Genomic DNA, 19,932 nt, shown 5'->3' on the forward strand with positions numbered 1-19,932 from the left:
AAAGACAGCAGTGCTAGCAAGCCCTGAAGCAGGGAACCATAACACTGCCAGGTAACAAAAGTTGTTTGTTAAGATCATGCGCTTCAGCTGGCATTGACATTAAACAACAAGGGGCTCCTTGATAGCTATGCCTAAAAGCGTCTGATGTCGAACTAGTTTTAGTCATGATACACTTATTTACCAATTATTTATCTCAAAAGCTTGTGTTATCACCATTCTACAGAAAGTCTTGAGAGTAGATTCTTTTAGTAAAAATATGTTGTTGTGTTTTTTTGTCTTTTTTCTGGTTGGTTTCTATAATTTTGCTTTGTATGTTTTTTTTTTGTTTTTAACTTGGCTAAAATCAACATTAACAAACATTTACCATATAATAAGTTTGGTGATATAAAAAAAGAGTTTTGGTGGAGGAAAAGGTTACTTAACTAGCTGAAAACTTTCTGTGCTCAAAAACCACAGTAACACATACCTGCAGAAGCCTTGACAATGTACTTTGATACATCTGTTGAGGTGGCATTTTCATCTCCATTGACATATAGAGCATAACTCTGTTAGAAAACAAAGGGGGGAAAAGCACAAAGACAATTATCATATTTGTAGCTATTGTACAAGTATTGTATGTGTCAGTTATATTTGTAGAACTGGAAATACATTTGTAAAACGTATGTCTGTCTTTTAACATCGTAGATGGCATTTATATTCCCAAAAATAGTCACTTCTAGATTTGTAAATCACCATTTTGTGGCAAATTATGTTTATTTGCATGTTTGCATCAAATATAATAAAATTCTCCACTTTTATATTGTGAACATTTGTACATTACAGGTTAAAGCAGCTGTCCTTCTTTTTCACTCAAGGGAGTCAAAAATCTAAAGAGGTTAGAAAATATTGACAGCCAGGTGTGATGCTTGTTTGATGTGTAAAAAAAAAAAGAGCACATTGATGGGATGCACATCTTTTGTTCTTTGGTGGTGTGACCACTGCAGAAACTGAGCTTTACGCTACATTCACACCAGTTCAAACGACCACTTTCAATGAAAGGTGTAAGTAAACGGGCGCATGTGCATGTTTGAGATTCTGTGTTCAGAACTCGTGTTCGTGAGCAAAAAAAACCTATGCAGGTTTTTTAGGTTTTCAGGGTCCACATAAAAAATGCACGTCCACTGAACGCACGTTGAAAACGTTTGGTAGTAACCTATGGATGGCATCCTTTTTGATTCATGGAAATCTTTTTTAATTCAAACGGATCATGGGGGAGAAATTCACAATTGCGGTCTGTGCCCGGCCAGAATTGCATGACACCAAGTTTTTTCATATGGCGAACTAGAGTGGGGGAAAAACAAAGCCTGGAGCAAGATTTGAACCACTTCAACGTTTCACACCAAGCCTCCTCCAACTGTAGGTGTTTGCATTAGTAGTGAGTAGCGACAGTCCAGAGTGAACACCATTTGCTAAAAGCATCTTCAAGAATGCGCTTTTAGAGCGTTCTTTTTTTAGAGCGTTCCGGTGTTAACATAGCATTAGAGCAGAAGGAACAAGGATCAGTGTTAACCAAGTTAAATCTAAACAACCATAGAATCAGTTAATTAATCAAACACTAGCCGGTTTTACTTAAAAAGAGCTTTTTAAGAAAGCAGGTTATTGAAAATGTGTTATCTATACATGTTTTTAAAACATGTTAATTCATTCCTGAAACACTAGTGGATGGATTTCTGGATTTCTTTGATTGCTTATAAAAACAAAGACGCATTGACCGTACCAGAACCAACAGCCTGGTCCGCTGACAGATGCCGGGCAGGTAAGGGAAGGGAGGGTTTTTCACCCCTCTCAGGCAGTTACTAAGCCAGCTAAAAATGCATGGAGGCTCAGAACTCATTGATGACGGATGCTGCATCTGACCAATCAGAGCTGAGGAGGAGTTTTTTAAGAAAGAGGGAGAGAAAGTCAAAATAATGCATGAAGAAGCTCCATGTTATGAATACAAACTTATTCTCACAAAGACTTAAGCAACTCCAAAAAAATGTATGAAAACAATCTTACTGGTCGCACATATAGGTTTAATTTTGTTGATAAAAACTACAATTAATACATAAAAGCACAAGAAAGCATGGTAGATAGTTAATCATTTCTTATTTTACTTAATATCTTTATTTCTTCGGCACTCATTAGTACGTCTTACCCTGGTCAATGACACAGCTCTCAGTGAAACAGCTGATTAATGATGGATAGTCTCTCCAGTACAGATCAAGATACTCATCCATCTGAAGGTCTCTGAAATAACAAACAAAAACAATCATGTGTCACAAAAATAAAAGAACTTTGCAGGTCATCCATCAACCATATATAATTGAAAAGATTGTCAATGAGTGACTATTTTTATTCCACTAACACAAACATCAGTTTTACTCCATGTCAGATGATGTATAGTGTCTGTGAATGAACAAGTGGTCACTAAGATGCAGCAGACCACCGACAATAACCCAAAATAGCCTGACATTCTCAAACAGCATCTGTGACATTTAACTTGTTTGTTTTTTCTTTTTGGCTTCAACAGAATCCAGAAGTTATTAGCACCAGTGAATCATTACTATTTAGCCACTGATGTAAAGCTGAATAGTTTGTAAGATTTGTTAAAAGCAGGCATTCAGTATTAGTAATAAGCCCTTTGTATCCGCAAGCTGTAAAATTACAAGAAATTAACAAAAGAAGGGTTGCTTAACTTTTAGACTTAGATGACAAAGTCTTTAACCCTTTTTCACTTTATTTTGTTTCAAAGATTTAAACCTTTCTGCAGCAAGAATGCTGCAGAAAGATTTAAATCTTTGCTAGTTACATGTTTTCAACTGGAATATTGTGTCTCACTAAAGCTAAAATGGAAAGAGAAAATGTTTTTGATGTGCTTGTTGAAACAGAACTCAGTCAATTTACAAATCTAAAACCGGACACAGCAGGCGCAAAACTGGATAGATGAACAATAATAAAAATATATTCAAATGTAGACAATTTAGAGCTCTGCATGTTTATGCAAGTTGATGTTGGTAAATAAAACCAATGTTTAAATACAATGATGTCTCCCATGCCATGAACTCATAACAATAACCCCCCATCTTTAACAAGTGAATAAAGACTGTAAAAATCCACAGCCAACCCACACACCAACAATACAGGCCAATTACCCTGAAGGGTGCTTCACTTTCCCACTCCATCTATTGTGTTCTTATCATCATCACCAGTCCCAGTGGTCACTTGACAATCTGTTGAAGTTTATTTCACAGCATGCCCCACTAAAGAGCCGGGATTTTGTGTGACAGTAAACCCAAAACAATGAGCCATGTTCCACTTTTTTTGTTGCTGCAAAAGTTCAATGTTGTAAGGGGAACAATTGAACGGGCTGTATTTGTTTTAATTACTTGCACAGTTCCCTCGCTGCCTGGTAACATTTCGTGTTACCGGAAGTGTTGTTTCTTTAGTGTCCGTGTTCGTTTGTAAACTTGGAGTTGAACACTTGATTCACTGTTTAGTGCCTGCCAAATGCAATTTTTGTTGCTCCGCAATAGGAGAAACAAATGTTTCTGTGCTCTGGAGAAGAGAGCTGTGGCAGTCACCTGGCAAGCTGTTGAAGCAGGCAGACTAGAGAGGCAGCCCTGGCACGGTGGAGTTCGTCCAGCTGCAGCTCCTGATAGAGCAGGTGGAGTACGTAGAAAAGTGCCGGAATGTGAGGGAAAAGAAGAGCTGAACTATCCAACTTAAAAGATTGACTGGAGGGAGAAGATGCCTAAAGGAAAATGGGAAGATATTGGAAACAAATAAATAAACAATGGGAGAAGGGGACAAAGCAATAAAATATATACAACCATTTTGAAATTTAAATAACTCTACCATGAAAATATATATTAAAATTTGTTTCTTTGAGATAAAGACGAATAAGTTCAAGAAACAGTCTAATATAACAAAACACAAGAAAATAAAGAATAAATAATTTTATGTTGTTCGTGGGCAAAATTATGCAAAAAGCCTCGACTTATACTCCAAAAAATATGATGCATTTCAGGGTGTCAGCCATAAGAAAGATGTATATAAACTTTGTATTAAGTACGGTAGATATGACAGCTCATTTAAAATGTGATAAATAGTGGCACCAAAAATCAGACCAATAGGTAAAAAAATAAGAAAAACCAAGAACAAAATGTTTTATCTTTCTTCTTTTGTTGTTGTGTATATGTACCTAATCTTTATTTATGTTTTTCTTACATTTTATTTGTTTTAAATTAAGTTTTTAATTGTGTAAACCAAGGTTTGTACATTTTGCATTGCGTCATGTCTTGTTGCATGATTCAAACCAATTCAGCAAAATTGAAAACAACAGACTTTAGATTTTTAAATAAAAATCTAATCAAAAGGTTTTTTCTTACATTCTTAGGTCTCTCATTGGTTAAAGTAATTCCACTTTCAGAATATTTTAAAACAATGCAGGAGAAAAATGAAAAATGAGAGAAGAGGTAAAATGATTTCCACACAATAAAAGGGAAACAAACTACCGGTAAATCAATTTCCTTCATGGCTTTCCCCTAAAAATGTAAAAACCTTGCCATCCTACTGCGTAAATACAATTAAAGTACAAAGATTTGCCAAGAATGGATACATACAGGGGACAAGCTATCAGTGTCTGTGCTGATGCTATTTTTAGCCCCGCTGGTTTCTGCTGCACCACAAGCAGACTGGGAAGTCATCTGCTGGTGGTAATGGGAAGCCATCAAGTAGTCCCAGTCCTACAGAGAAAGCAGTTACATAGTAATAAGATTAGTTCTCAGACAATACAACTGAAAAGAATTGTAATTTAAAAAACTAAACAATATTAAGAAGATGGATCACAAATGATAAATGAAATTAAGTTATAAATGTTAATCTTTATGAAAAAGAAACCAAGATAAAACAATATATCATAATGGGTATGATATATCAATTTAAAAAATGCAAATAATAATCACAAATGCAAATAAAATTAATTGAAAAATGCTTTTTTTTTCATGTTCTGAACAAGAACTTTAAGTTAATGTATTTAACTTTAATGGTCAAAACATATTCTCTCCTTTTTGCTTATCTGGTTTTTAAATCAAAGGATGATAAACTTTCTTTTTCTCTTCAAAATATTATAATGCAGTTTTGACAAAAGGCAGTGATTATGTGGTAATTATTCTACACTTTCCTATTAACGATTAACAGACTAATAGTACTGCAGTCATTAAACACTAATCGTGTTTTTGGTGTTTTTAACATGTTCTTGTAGCATTTTCTTAAGGTGGAGGACTAAAGAATTTAAGATTAAAACTGAGTTTCTGAGTATTTCTTTATTTAAATAGGGATGAATCATGAGCAGACGGAAAAGTGCTGTTTGAAAAAGTCCAGAAACTGAAATGTGCAGGCTTCAGTTTCTCTACTTCATGACATTCTGATGCATTCAATTGCAGACAAATACATCTATTAACGTCTTAAATTTTCTTCGACCGAGCTGGCATCCAGCTTAAAACTGTACATCTGGATATCTTCAATATTGCTCAACATTTCTGCGGCACCACTAATGTTAGCTTGGGGTTGTGTGGGTCTGTGAGCTAGCAGGAGAGAGTGTAAACAAAGGGATGATGGGATATCAGCAGAGGCGTGTTTTATTTTGGCTAAAAACGGCATAATCATATTAAAAAAAAACACTGGGATCTCTTTTACAATAGATCAAAAGATGGTGGGTGTGGTACTTTAAATGTAAATCTAGTGTCATATATAGGATTTCAGTTTGGTGGCCAACCTCATCAGATCCTCCGTCTGAAGGTCGAGCCTTCTTGGCTGCGATCACAGGTGAAAGAGGAACTTCAAAATGCAGCTGGGAAGAGAGCAATGCACAAAGAAGATGATCAAGGCACAAGCTGTCATATAACAGATGAAATTAGACTTATGGTACACCAGCTGCAAATAACATATGATATGCTCACAGCATTGAAAGCCAATTGAGATTAAAACAAAATAAAAAAGCCTGACTCACATGCTGGGTCCACGAAAGGCGTTCTGTGTTGTAGCCCATCAACGCCATAAAACATGTGACAAACTGGTTCCATTCTGCATGAGCACTGGGACCACCGGGGGCATTGTAGATGTTGTACCACTTTACCAAAACCTGCATATTTTACATACAAGTTAGCAAAGCACCCAAAAACACACTCCTCAAGGAAAGCTTATTGAACCATTAAGTTCTTCAGAAAACAAAAATTCTTTCCTCCATATTTTATGCACAGTGGAAGTTTTGATGATTCAGGATAGACCAAAAAACACATTTTAGTCAACAGTATTGCAGCAACTCAAATTCCACTGACCTTCATGGCTACTTCCTTGGGAAGAATAAAGCGAATCACCTGAAGGCAGTTCCTCACTGAAAGACATTCAGAGCAAAAAAAAAAAATTGGCAGAAAATCAGACAGATTCAAATACTTTAGGTTTATAGGATTCTTTATGTTTGTTTCAGCAATACTCAGTTTTCTTTCCTAAAAATGCAGTTTGTTTACTTTAGGGATTTGAATTTTAAGTTAGTGTTAATATAGAAGTTATAAGCCAAAAAACCAAATATCCATCCAGATAGGGTGTGACTTTCTGCCACCTCATTTCAAAAATGGTCATTCACATCTTATTTTAAAGCTTAGCCATTGCAGATTTTGTGTTAATGGTACCTAATTTATATTCATTCAAAGTTGGGATTTATATGTCCAGAAATTGAAAATACCATAATAAATAACAAATATTTAGAATATATAAATAAATATACATAGAATTTATATACACAGAGAGATTTTAGAATACACAGTTTTTGATGACATCCATTCAGTTGTGCCAAAAAATCTAAACCTAACTTTGAGATAAAACAAAAAAAGGAAATTGAAAAATTATCTCCACAAGAATAATTAGACAACCTATGTCCCCTTACATCTCTGACCAATCAGTTCTGTAGTCCACATTACCCGGCTATCTTAATTAGACGCCCAAAGCAGGAAAGGTCAAGGGATAGGTGGATAAATGCCATTTAATTAAAGGGAGGAAGGTTCATCCGCACGATCGATTACTAAATAATGAGGCACAGTGCTTGGCAAGTCTAAGAAGAATGTAAGGATGGCAGAGACAACAACTCAAAGTGACCAAGAAAGATTTTAAATGAGCATGTACAAACCATAGAAAGTATCTTTTCATTTATTTAATTGTGATTTTACCATCTTTGTGTATATGCTTTTTCAATTATTTTTCTTTAAATTGCCTAGAGTGCACACACATAGATGTGCACACATCACAGTGTTTAATAAAGATAATCCATTGATAAACTATCACCCAAAGAGAGTAACAGTGATTCAGATACGGGTGAACATTTCAAAATATAAAGGATGTACCTATTCTATAAAAACAACAACATGTGATCATTACCAAAAATATAAGTCATTTCATCAAACCCAAAAACTATACAACAGCAAAAACGTTCTTTTTTTGTAATAATGATTAATAATTAACAGTAAAAGATGTGACAGTCCTTTGTTAATTGAAAATTATCAGAGATATGGACACTTGGATTGTGCATTAATCATTAATAATGGTTTGGTGCATGCACATCTGTGTTTGTGTGTTAGAGGCTTTTAAGGGTATCCTCAATATAACAGGGTTATACGTCATTTTGAAAACACAGAGCGGCTCTCAAACCTAATTTCAATGACCTGAGTGCTGTGACTCAGTCATGTAAGTGTGTGGTCACATGGAAAAACTAAACATTTTAACAACAGATACCATTCCCAACCAACAAAAACCAGTAAGTCTAAAATACATCTGTGTTCCCAGCGTGGGTGTTCGCTTACCCAAATCAGACGTGGCAATCTCAGGGATGGAGATCCTCAGCATCGAACCACTGCTCAGTTCCTTGAAACATCACACAAACGCAGATGAGTTTGCCAAGAATATTTCAGATTTATAACAATGTCATGACAGGATAATTTAGTTTCTACAAGCAGCATGTCACAGCATTCTGCTTTTTTAAAAGTGCAGCCCGTAACCAAAGCAGCTAAATTGAATTATTCCTTCCTCAATTTGATTTTAAACAATTGTCCTTTTCCAATTGTGACATGAAAAATGAAATGTCTTGTGTAAGAAACTATCCGATTGGATGGCAGATGGAATACCACAGCATGAAAACAGTAGTCAAGGCTTTTATAAAAAACATTTATGTGTAAAATAAATCTTTAACAAGGTAACAGAAACAACAATTGAAATAAGATTTTATTTAAGACATAATTATGGAAAAATATTGCACATAAAGTTCATTTGGCCACCCATTTGGTAACCCCAGCTGTAGTTTCACTGATTTTATAGCTGTTCATTTCTTTGCTTTAAGAAGCTTAATGATAATTTCTTATCACAAAGTAATAACTGTTCTAACTACGGTAAACTGTTAACAACCCAAAGGGGATATTTTACTGAATTTATAAATTTCTGGTGTGATACTACTTTAAAATACATATTTCAGTGAATAATAGAGCAATGCTAAAAGTTAGCAGAGAGTTGGGTTATTTAATGAGAAATGTGGATGTTTATAAAATAAAGAACCAAATTAATTCGTCCTAACATTACAGAAAGGACACTTTGGATCCTAAAGTGTCAACATTTTATGTTTCCGGCAATTTAAACCAAGCAAAACGAATGAATCCATCTGCAAAAATTCCATGCTCTGAAAATCCCAACTGAGTTGCACTGGCAACAATTAGTCATCAGATTGATGTGTCAATGCCTCAAAGAGATGGCAAATAACAGAGTCAAAAGAGCAAAAGCCTGAAGACTGTTTGACAGTTTTTCACTGAAGATTTTATGGCAATTTGTGTGCGAGCAAGAAGTGTCAGCGTCATTTTCTACGGTCCTGGGGCTTTAAGGAATGAATAATGACTCAACGAACCCAGAGGCCACAAACACTGATTTGTTTCCTGGTTCTCATTCACAAATTGGTCAGAATTTCACATGAATGTGCACGTGACACATGGTGCTGACGAGAGAGGAAACGTTGAAAAACTACTGTTTTATGTAGGTTGTAAAATAAAAAATATGGGAAATTCCCCTCCTTTGGTATAGTCTAATTTTCACTACTACTAAAATACTTTTTATATGTACATGTTTATGAAGAAAAAAAGGATCAACCTCAGTTAAACATTTCTATTCCAGAACATAACAATTAACTGAATAGGATGAGTGCAACAAATACTAAATTTGGAAATAAATTATATCCTTTTAAGAAATATAAACAAAGCTATGAAAAGTAATAGACTTAAGTTTTTAATAGATAGACAACTATGCAACTCCCCATGGCACATCAAGATAAAAATAAAAATAAAGAAAAAAAGAAACTAGATATAGAAATGTATTTGAAAAAATAATTGTTTTGATTTCTTTATGTCTCTTGTTCTCTTCTACATTACTTTTACTTCTTCCTTAATTAAATTGCTACATCTGAAATGAAATGAGAAATTAAAATAACAACATTTAATAAAACAATTAAAAATACAGCCTTGCATTGTCTTGTTTTCGCCTGAGGAAGTCTGACTAAATACTGAATCAATTCAAATTTAATTTCAAAACCGATAGTTAAGTAAAGCAGATCTTATAACTAGTTTTACAAACAGACCAAAGCACGGTTAGTTTAAGTAACTAGTAATTAGGAGTTCTTTCCATACAAACAAAAGTTTGTCTGAAAATTAATAGAATTATTTCAAAAGTAAAAGTAATGCATAGCTTGGTTTCTAAGATCTTAATGATATTATTTGGCAATTTTTAGAAAATAGGAGAACTACCGTAATTAATTAAACTCTCTGGGAGGGAAGATTTTTTAAAGAAAATAAAAAATAAATGATTTTATACTAATCCAAACAACAAAAACAGATCTACCAGAGTCACTCTGTTGAAGACAGGATCCCGCAAAGTTTGAATGTTAGGTGTAGCTTTCTGAAAGATGTAATCTTCTAAAAATGAAGCCTCATGGTGTTTGATGTTTGGACCTCTACCATCTGATAGGGGTGAAGGCATGTTGTCCTAAGAAAAACAGACATCATACCATTTTAATAATATTTAGTGACTTCAGAGAAAATAACATATACATAAAGGAAAAGATTAATCAAACTTCCATACTTTAATTCGTAACTTAAAAGAAAAAAATCCAAAAGCATATTGGCAAAACCAAACAGTAAAATTGCAGCATAAGCTGGTACCTCTTCAAGTCTCTGAATGTGTCTGTGGCTGGAATTAGCAGGTGTGCTAACATTTTCCAGAGGTGTGCTCAGATGGGGGGTCTGGCTACTTAAACTGAAAGAAGGTGACAGAAGGCCAGGGACGAACACTTTACTGACCTAGGGGGCACAAAACCAAACCAAACTTAAGACCACAACACAGAGATCCCGTCTCAATGATTTAAAGGAACGGTTCATATGTGAGCATCTTTGTATTAAACTGCTATCATGTAGCAACACTTACCCTGGTGATTCCTGTGTAAAGAACCAAGCTACCACAGGCCTCCAGAACCAACATGGCATTTATACTCTGAGGATGAAAAAGAACATGCAGTTCTCAAAGAAAGTCAAACAATCTAACTTAGTTATCAACACTTTAATGCAGATTGTTCAGCTCAGGGGTCTAAAACATATACATGCAGAGCCACATGCAGCTCTTTTATCCACTTATTGTGGCTCTTTGGCTTTAAAGAAAAATGCAAATAATGGGTCTGCAGTTTTGGTTAATTTGTTTTTGGTTAATTAAGTTTTGCCTTTTGTGCTTAGATTTTTAACATGTCAGATAGATAACTGGTTAAAAGGTTTAATCTACTATTGAATTGATTTATAATTAGAATAGACAAACAGCGCACAATCTTATTTTCTGCTGCACAACAGTATCTAGTTAATATTCAGAGGAAAAGTTCTTAAAATACATACTGTAATTGTATTTATATGTATAGATGTTTTTTAAGAATTCTAACTGTCATTGTTGTTTTCTATAGTAAACAAAGATAAAAGAATGGCAGCACACCAATGTCATAAAAATAAGAAAATACCATGTTGGACTCGCTTTTTCGCATTTTTAATTCAAGTAAATCTGCAGCAGCAGGAGGATCTTATTTGACACTGGGTGTATTTTATTTTGAAAGGAACCTGTACGCGCTACTTTCAAAAGTAAAACAATTTTAAAGTCTTATATATAAAAAAGTCTAACATTGTTAAAATGTAACTATTGTTTATATTTAGAAGCTTTATTTTATAAATAAATTGGCTACAAAAGAATTTAAAAAATTTTTAATGGTGAAGCAGGATTTTGGTTCTGGTTGGGTTTTAGTGAGAAAGTGGCCTAAATTGCTCCTTTATTAGTGTTAAAGGTTTTAGACTCCTGGTTTAGTCAAAACCAATTCAACTTTTGAATTTCAACAGTTACAAATTCTAATCAAAAATTGAGGATAAATTACTTAAACCCTTTCACCTCATTCCATCAAAACCAAAGTAGAACTGTTTTTATTGATGTTTTCTACAGGCCACATGGCACGGGCTCGTGCTGTATTAGGAAGAATTGTTGAAGTACAAACCAAGCATCAGATCAGGAAACAAAGGTGATCTTATTCACTTTTAAAGTACCGTAGCATGAATGTTAATACCCTCACCTTAGTCAGTAACAAAGCAGGTATAACACATGTTGAAAAATACATTAAAAAGAAGGTGCAAACACTGATCATATTTAATTCAAATTTTAAAAAAATATGAATTCATACCTCCAAAGGTTCTGCATCCTTGGCAGGAATTGCTGTGACGAAGGGGAAGATGAGTTGAGACGAATCGTTGCTTTCAATAAATTTTACGCATCTGTGGAAAAAAATGATAAATGAAAGATACCTGATTAGGGGAAGGATGTTACAGAAGTTATTCATTTTTAATCAAAAAACATTTTTGTATTTTACCATTTTCTCAAAAAATTGCCTCTAAGGTGCAACAGCAATGAAAATCTTTAGGATGTAAAGTTGTATTTGTTTACCTGAGCTGCTGATGAGATTCCACCAGGAAACAGAGGTAGTGGTTTTCACAGAGGTCAGAAGTAATAAACACTTTGGATGCTTGGCTGCTCATCTCCCTGGACAAGGATTATTCATTTGAGACAACAGCACCATAATTGTACTATAACAGCTACAAAAGGAACCCAGAACCTATAGAGGAAAATAAAAAGGTTGTGATAGAAGACAAATGCTTGTTACAGTGTTCCCTCGCTTTATTGTAGTTCACTTTTCTCGCTATTTCACAGATTTTTTTTACAATGTGCTTTTGCGAGCTCTCTTTATTCCACAACAAACTGTGTTCTCCATCCTGATTGGCTGTAGGCCTTGTCAATCAATTTCCTCCATGCTCTGTCTCCTATTCAGAATGTGTTCAACTCGCCAGAGTTGCATTTTTCAAACACAAAGGTTTGAAATTTGAGAGTTTAAACGAGAAAGAAGAGTAAAAATGTTAATGTCTGTCTTAGAAAAATGCAGTGTGTAGTGAAGGGTATTACAGCCTTAAAACATATATAATCCTACTTTGCATACACCTATAGCACATCATCTTTAGAACGTAACCACCATGATAAACAAGAGAACACTGTACTTATTTTTGATCTATCTTTTGCCCTTAAAATTTGTTTAACTTAAAAAAATGTATGTGTATGATAGTCTGAGAGTTACCATATGTAATGGTAATTGAATTATATACATTATACATATGTATAGATAGAGAGAGAGAGAGAGAGAGAGAGAGAGAGAGAGAGAGAGAGAGAGAGGTATTTTCCCTTGAGTTTATGTTTAGGAGGAATCCGCATCTGGAAAAAGCTACTAAGAAATAGTAAACAATCCATCAGAAGAAAAAGATACACTTAAGATACACTTAAGAATTGCAACTAGTAGCAGTCATTGCCATAAATTAATTAAAGGCATGTGAAGACTGCACTGCTGTTCTTACCTGTGACAGCCTGCAGTGACAGTCTCACTCCACAGCTGCTCCATGCAGAGGTTGGGTATGATGGGCTCCATCTCCGGCACCAGCATTGACTCGTTCAAAGTGCTGTTAGGAGAGGGTAAACAGCCATGGTGCCCCCTGGAATTTGGGCTGTTAAAGGACTGGCTGAATCGAGCCGCCCCCGTAAAGGACGGAGCTGCCATCCCTGGAGAGTGGGCACGGCTGAGATGAAAGGACATGGAGAAATAATCAAATATTTAACAAAAATAAGTCAGACACATGGGAACATGCTTGACTTCCTTATTGTAAGAATACTTGCTTAACGTTTACCCCATCAGCAATTATCTGACCAATACATCCAAAATTAAGTTTCAATCACCTTAATGCAGCCATGTTGGAAATGTTTGGGGAATGTACTCTGGAGTGTATTCCAGGTGAAGATGTCACAATCCTGCTCTGATGACTGTGCAGAATGCTGTAGTGCAAAGGAGAGCCAACAGCAAAACTGGACAAACAGCAAAACAAGAAAAATTAGACATGCTTTTAAGGGTCAAACATAAAAAAAAATTGTCATTAGAAAATTTATTTAATTTTCATCATCAAAGTTAAAACAAGATCTGCCTCAAAACCACAAACGTATAATTTCCATTCTGATACCACAACATAAGATACACCTGTTCACGTGTCTCCAACAGAAAATGTTAACAAGGCAGCAAATCAATGCATCAGCATGTAAAATTGGTCAAGACAACCTGCTGCACTTCAAACTCAGATCCAAGTACTGCTCAAAAAGATGGTCAATCCAAACAAAATGTCAAAAACACAAAAAAGATTGCATAAAGTTTCTGAGGTATTTCCATGATTTCCTTTTCTGTACCTTGATCCTGTTCCTGGGCCGCCAGCTGCCCCACAGCCACCAGGTGAATCAAGGCGAGACGTGTTACGCAAGTGAGAGGTGAGGAATCCGGAAGCCATTAGACCCAGCAGTGTCCCACCTGGTTCTGTTGGATATCTCAAGACTGTAGAACGTTCCTGATAAAAATAGTCAAATTAGTAGCAGTACAGATTTCAGTTTTCATGAATCTCAGAGAGATCCCTTACATCGTGTGTAACTTTCCGCAAAGCCCAGACAGAGTGTGTTCCCTGCATGGGGTCGTAGGATACAACCATAGAGGGCTGGCTGCTAGTGAACAGGACCTTCATGGTGGAGTCACATGCATACTGTACACAGGAGCCCTGAATCAAGCCTGCAATTATTGTGTTAAAATAAGTCATGATTTAAGAAATGAGGAGAGAAACAAGTTAAGATTGTGTTTACCTACCTCCAGACCTACACACCACTGGTGCAATCTCATCTAGAGGATGTAGCATGCTGAATAATGTAGGCAAAGCTTCTCTGTAAGACAAAAAACCTTTATATGTGAGAAAATCAGCAGCAAAGAAAGATGGAAGTGCATGCCTGCGTTTTCAGAGTATTCTGCAGTTTAAAGGCTTTTTTACACATCGTTTGAAATTTTGAATCTAACAGCTTGTGTAGGTGTTTGGATAACCATTCTTTTCCTGTTTGCCTTAAGCTTGTGCATTTAAACATTTTGAGTGTGCAGTGCATTCATTACCCAGGAGAGCCAAGTTGAGTGTCGTTTGCTGTGCTTTTCCTCTCTAATAACAAACCAAACTGTGTTGCCCAAGCGTTTGATACCTGGAGAGAAGATGAGAAATACATACAAAATTTAACTCGTCAAAATCTGCCTAAAACTACTGTAATGCATAGTTAATTTAAAAAAAACAACGTATAAATCTAAATAATTTGCTAAATTGCTGATGATTTTAACCCAAAAGGCAAGTCTACCCCTCACCTGAAAAGGCAGTGGTGAGAGGAAATCCTTTCCAGTCACACTGTGAACGTTAACACAGCTGCTCTGGACGATACACACTGTATGTTCAAAATCTTCTTCTGAAGAAAAAAAAGGTTTTAGTTTGCATAATAATGGGAATATTGACACAACAGAAAAGGCACGCCTTTAAAGACCTATCCTGATGAAAATTATGTTTTCAATGTTTTTAACATAAGAATTGTATTCTTCAATTCTGCTCCCTTCTAATCATGAAAATGTTCAATATGTGAGACAAACATGTAAACATTTGGACATCAATTTTCATGAAAGGAACAAATAAATAAATGAAAATGAAATGAAAATGAAATGAAAATGAAATGAAAATGAAATGAAAATGAAATGAAATGAAAATGAAATGAAACATCTTCTTGTGGCATTGTTTTGACGATGGAAGACCTATATTAAGAAAATTAAGCTCAAAAATGCATTCCTGGGCATTTCTTTATTGAAAACATTGTGAGTGCCAGTAGTCCCCCCCACAACTCAGATGCTAATTTCTAATGAACTACGTATGTCCAAAAAAATGACAGTTTTTTTTCTTCTTTTTTTTTCTTTTTTTACTAAAAACAACATAATCATAATTAAAGACAACTGGAAACACAATAGATTAAAATATGATCGGAGTGGGTCTTTAAAAAAAAACATCTTTAATGATACAGTACCATCAGTGCTGTGAGGAACTGCAAAGTTGCACCATAGAACCTGCAGACAGTAAAACAAAGCATTAACCCCAAAATTTAAAAAGGCCACACCAGAGAGATTAGACAAGAATTACATCTGTTTGTGTGCATACCTGACAGAAACTGCTAGTTAAGTTTGGATGTTGTGAGAATATGTAAATATTATTTAACAAAGTTTAAAACACCTGCTAAAGGGTTGGTATCATTGGTCATGAAATAACTTAAGTAACTGACCTGCTGCACTGGGCTATCGACAGTGAAGGCCTTGTACACACTGGAGGCTTGTGTCCGACTTCCTTTGCTCCAAACAACCACATTGCCTGCCGCATAGAGCTCTTCTTCAAACTCCACATCATCTTCTTTGAAACCAGTGCTGCCTTTTCTTAATTGCCAGTGTTCCTATTATTTACATCACATCAGTTAAGATGCACAAAACATGAAATATTATAAATTCAATTGGTGCAAAGTTAAGAACTATATAAATATAATCATTAAAATATTAATAAAATTAACAAAATTGAACAAGTGCAAAAGAGGGATGACCATTCAATCTCACCCTCTCTCTTTCTTGCAGACTAACTTCCTGCAGGGAGCCTACCAGGCCAGCGGCACCATCTGATGACCAGAGCTCGGAGGCAGGTTGGAGCTCTCTGAGCTGCAGGTTGAAAGCATTTGGATGGTTCCTACAGTGCTCACGGCCAAACGGGACAAACGACTGCAATTCCCCTGCGGCAATCATCGTGGCTGTCTCTTCATACACGACTTCCGACATGAGTTCCAGATTTCAGCATTATTTCTGAGACAGTGAAACAGTGAAAAAAGGTAAGTTTTCTTTTATTTTAATAGTATTATTATTATTAGTAGTAGTAGTATAAAATGTATTAAAAAATGTGTCAAGATAAAGATGATTGGGGTGTAGTTAATTTTACTAAACCCTAATAAAAATAATTTGAGCTCTGCAACTGTTTACTGTCAGATTAAATTGACAAAGTACAGTTATAAAGACTATCGTGATCATTCAACTTAATATATTCATAAATCATATGTATATAAAGTAATGCGACCTCGATTAAAAGCTAATTAATAACACTAACGAATAAAGATGGCATTGTTACAAAACAACTACATGATTAGCTGGACACAAATGTTTCACGTAACAAACAAGGTTTTTAATGAACCTGTTTATTGCAACGTAAAAAGATTATTTATGTGACTTTAAGATGTCAGATTTGAAAATAATTCCACTGCAACCTAAGCTAATAAAGGTAAGAAAACATGCTGAACGCTTCGCATATTCTCTGTTGGTAGCACACAAGCTAATACTAGCTTCCGTTAGCTTTGAGTTTTCTGGAAGAAATTTTAGCAGCTAACCTGATAATACGGAATCGTCTGGCTCTTGCAGTGGAGTGCTCGTCTTTTCCTTTTGTGGGGTTTTCTTGAGCACAATATCGCTACCTGTACAAACATAAAACCGAGCCGGTTGAGTTACAAAAGTACGGATTTAGGCAACCGCAAGTTTTCAAACATGCGCGGACATCTTTGCGGTCCCAGATTCCTCTTCCGGCCGGACGCAGCCAATCAGCGTCAAGAAAGGGACGAGCAAGAGCATTTTCTATTTTGTTTTTTAAATAAAGTTTAGTCAAAATTATTTTCTGAACCAGAAGAGCTTTGAAAATGAATGAGAAAGATACAAAATAATAGTAAAATAATTTACTTGAAAACTGGTATAGATTGCAGCACAAATTTGTGGTTTAAAGATTTATTTAAGCACCCTTTAAGATTGGCCAAATGAAAATATCCCTTATAAAAACAATAACAAATCAATTGTAAATGAACTAAATAATCACTGAATCAAACTAATTAGTTGAGTAGCACAACCAAATTACAGTTAAGTGAGAAGTGTAGGTCTTGTGTCGATGGATTTTCTTTAAAAAATTAAATTTGTCAACATTCACAAATTAACATATGTTTTTTGACAGTAAGACAAAATGTTCCTTAATTTTTTTTAATTATGATTACATAAATAAAGGAGACAAAGGAAATCACACTTCAAAAGTTTAACTGTTTTCTTTAAAAAGTTCTAGAAACCCTCATTTCAGATAGTTTTCAAAATATTTTGGGCTGATTTTAAATTAATCTATAAAAGGTAAAACAAATCATAACAATCAAATGTTCTATGTTTCAATGCAGGAAAGCAGTTTAACATGTGAGTGGTGAATTAAAAAAACTAAACTAAGCTGTGCAATAATTGCATAAATCCAACTGATTACTCATTATTTCACAAGACTTTCTATTCATCGCTCCACCACTCCTCACAATCCTTTACTTTCCCACCTTTCCCCTGTAACCTAATGTGTCCACATGAGTCTCTCATTTACACACAGAAACTCTCTTGGGCTGACTTTTTTTCCTTTCAAGAGCAAACATGGACGTTCCTCCACCTGCTCCCTGCACTGACAATGGGATGTCATCTGCAAACATCATGGTCCATGAAGATTCCTGTCTAAACTCATCTGTTGGTCTGTCACCACAACAAATAGAAGGGGCTTGAAGAAGATCTTTGGCTTAGACTCATTTCAACTTTGAACTCCTCTGTTCAAACACCTTACCGCTCTTATACATATCCTGAAAAACTTCTTCATACTACTCTGCTGCTCCAGATTTTCTCATACAAGCCACAGCTAAATGTTTTGTACCCTATCAGACATTTCCTTGATCTACAAAGACACAATACAGCTCCTCCTGACCTTCTCTGTACTTCTCCAGCAGCATCCTAAAAGCAAAGACGTAATCTGATTTAAACTCTCTAGGTCTGACACCATATTGTTGCTCACAAATGCTCACTTCTTACTTCTGCATATAGCTTTCACTATGCTCTTTGCCATAACTCAACGGATTTATTTCAAAACTAATTTTCTTCCGTAGTCTGGATTATGAAGAGTGTCATGTGAAAAAGTTATTCAAACTTTCCATTTTGTCGGCAGAAGCCTCTTATCTTTGACAATAAACAAACATGTTTTTGGTTCATGGATCAGAGGAAATACAAAGTGTATATGTTCTGATTAGCCAACACTTCCAAAGTAAATCAAGTAAAGTAACTTTAACAATGAAAATATTGTAAGAGTCATGTTGTGCAACAAATTTATTAAAGTATGACCAAAAGGAATGACCAGTTGAGAGTTGAGAGCCCTGCTGCGAACCATTTGTTATCATGAAGTCATATTCAGCACAATGAAAAATCTTAGCGCTGGAGTGTGTGTGGTTGTGGAGCTCTTGGATATGATGAATGTCACATGACAACCAGATATTACCTGACTGAGTTTATTCCTGCAGACAATATGAGAGGAGCTCTCTGGAGTGTAGCTGCCAGGGTGAGAATAAGACAAAGTGGCAGGGTATCTTGCCAATTAAATCTATTACAAAACTAAAAAGGGCTTCACCTCAAGCCTCATCATAAAAAACACTCATGGTTTCAGAATGAGTTGGCCCCTTTTTTTAATGAACTTCCAGCTGTTTTGACTTATCAAGATGCTGAAACCTGAGCATCTGTTGAGAATAACTAAAGTAAATAAGCTACTTTAGGAGATCAACAAGGCAAAAACAATGGTTCAATTTTGATTTTAAAAATACCTTTTCTGCTACTTATGCATAAAAATTCATTCTATTTTTTATGATGTACAGCAGCAGCCATGACACTGGACTTACCTCACTGCAGGCTCTTTACAGTGAGGTCATTGTGCCATAACAGGTGCTTGGATGTCATTACTGCAGGCACATGGAAGCATCTGTGAGAAACAATGACGCACTGAAGTCCTGAGTTGCTCTCTGGTAATGAGATTCATATTATTTGCGAGAAATGCCTTAATGCTCCAAGGGGGATTTTTGAAAATGTGTGGCTTCAACTCTTTCCACAAAATTCAGTTGATGTACCCACATGACATGATATTACAGTTTTTCTCCATTGGTTTGGCTCATTTCATGAAACAGAAATTACATTCTGAAAATTCTAAGATCATTTGGCAAAACAGTCTTACAGTTCAGCACAACACTATAGCTCACTTGCAAAATCTAATATATCTCCCGATATCTTACAGTTTTTCTCAGTCGCTTTAGTACAATTCTCAGATCAGAATGAAATTCCCAAAACTATTTGTTCAATCTTCACATCATGATGTCACTTGTGAACATCATATAAGCAGTTTCTCACTTCTTTGAACAAGTTGCAATTGCTTTGGTACATCCATGCAAATGATTCTGTACAATCCTCTGCTCTTTCCTACATTATCAATTGTTTATGTCATGTTGATCAAAATGTATTATATAGTTCACTGTGCAATA

The 19,932-nt window shown here is 35.3% G+C and overlaps 1 protein-coding gene across 2 annotated transcripts in view; it reads right to left on the reverse strand.

Annotated features, from left to right (window-relative positions):
* anapc1 (anaphase promoting complex subunit 1) overlaps nt 1-17,164 on the reverse strand; it is a 42,968-nt gene extending 25,804 nt beyond the window's left edge. For both annotated transcript variants that reach the window (XM_011484270.3, XM_011484269.3), the window contains exons 1-25: nt 16,966-17,164; nt 16,151-16,390; nt 15,829-15,993; nt 15,577-15,616; nt 14,876-14,973; nt 14,636-14,718; nt 14,342-14,415; nt 14,121-14,266; nt 13,897-14,051; nt 13,399-13,524; nt 13,023-13,241; nt 12,067-12,162; nt 11,807-11,897; nt 10,528-10,593; nt 10,266-10,403; nt 9,946-10,089; nt 7,875-7,935; nt 6,360-6,415; nt 6,032-6,163; nt 5,798-5,872; nt 4,644-4,766; nt 3,603-3,772; nt 2,177-2,268; nt 1,757-1,905; nt 467-545 (exon numbers count right to left, since the gene is read on the reverse strand). In XM_011484270.3, coding sequence (XP_011482572.1) covers nt 467-545; nt 1,757-1,905; nt 2,177-2,268; nt 3,603-3,772; nt 4,644-4,766; nt 5,798-5,872; nt 6,032-6,163; nt 6,360-6,415; nt 7,875-7,935; nt 9,946-10,089; nt 10,266-10,403; nt 10,528-10,593; nt 11,807-11,897; nt 12,067-12,162; nt 13,023-13,241; nt 13,399-13,524; nt 13,897-14,051; nt 14,121-14,266; nt 14,342-14,415; nt 14,636-14,718; nt 14,876-14,973; nt 15,577-15,616; nt 15,829-15,993; nt 16,151-16,366 — 2,794 coding nt within the window. In that variant the 5' untranslated portion in view covers nt 16,367-16,390; nt 16,966-17,164. The remainder of the gene's footprint in view (nt 1-466; nt 546-1,756; nt 1,906-2,176; nt 2,269-3,602; nt 3,773-4,643; nt 4,767-5,797; nt 5,873-6,031; nt 6,164-6,359; nt 6,416-7,874; nt 7,936-9,945; nt 10,090-10,265; nt 10,404-10,527; nt 10,594-11,806; nt 11,898-12,066; nt 12,163-13,022; nt 13,242-13,398; nt 13,525-13,896; nt 14,052-14,120; nt 14,267-14,341; nt 14,416-14,635; nt 14,719-14,875; nt 14,974-15,576; nt 15,617-15,828; nt 15,994-16,150; nt 16,391-16,965) is intronic.
* Nucleotides 17,165-19,932: the final 2,768 nt, after the last annotated feature.

This window comes from Oryzias latipes, chromosome 15, assembly GCF_002234675.1.
Source record: "Oryzias latipes chromosome 15, ASM223467v1".
Lineage (NCBI taxonomy): Eukaryota > Metazoa > Chordata > Actinopteri > Beloniformes > Adrianichthyidae > Oryzias > Oryzias latipes.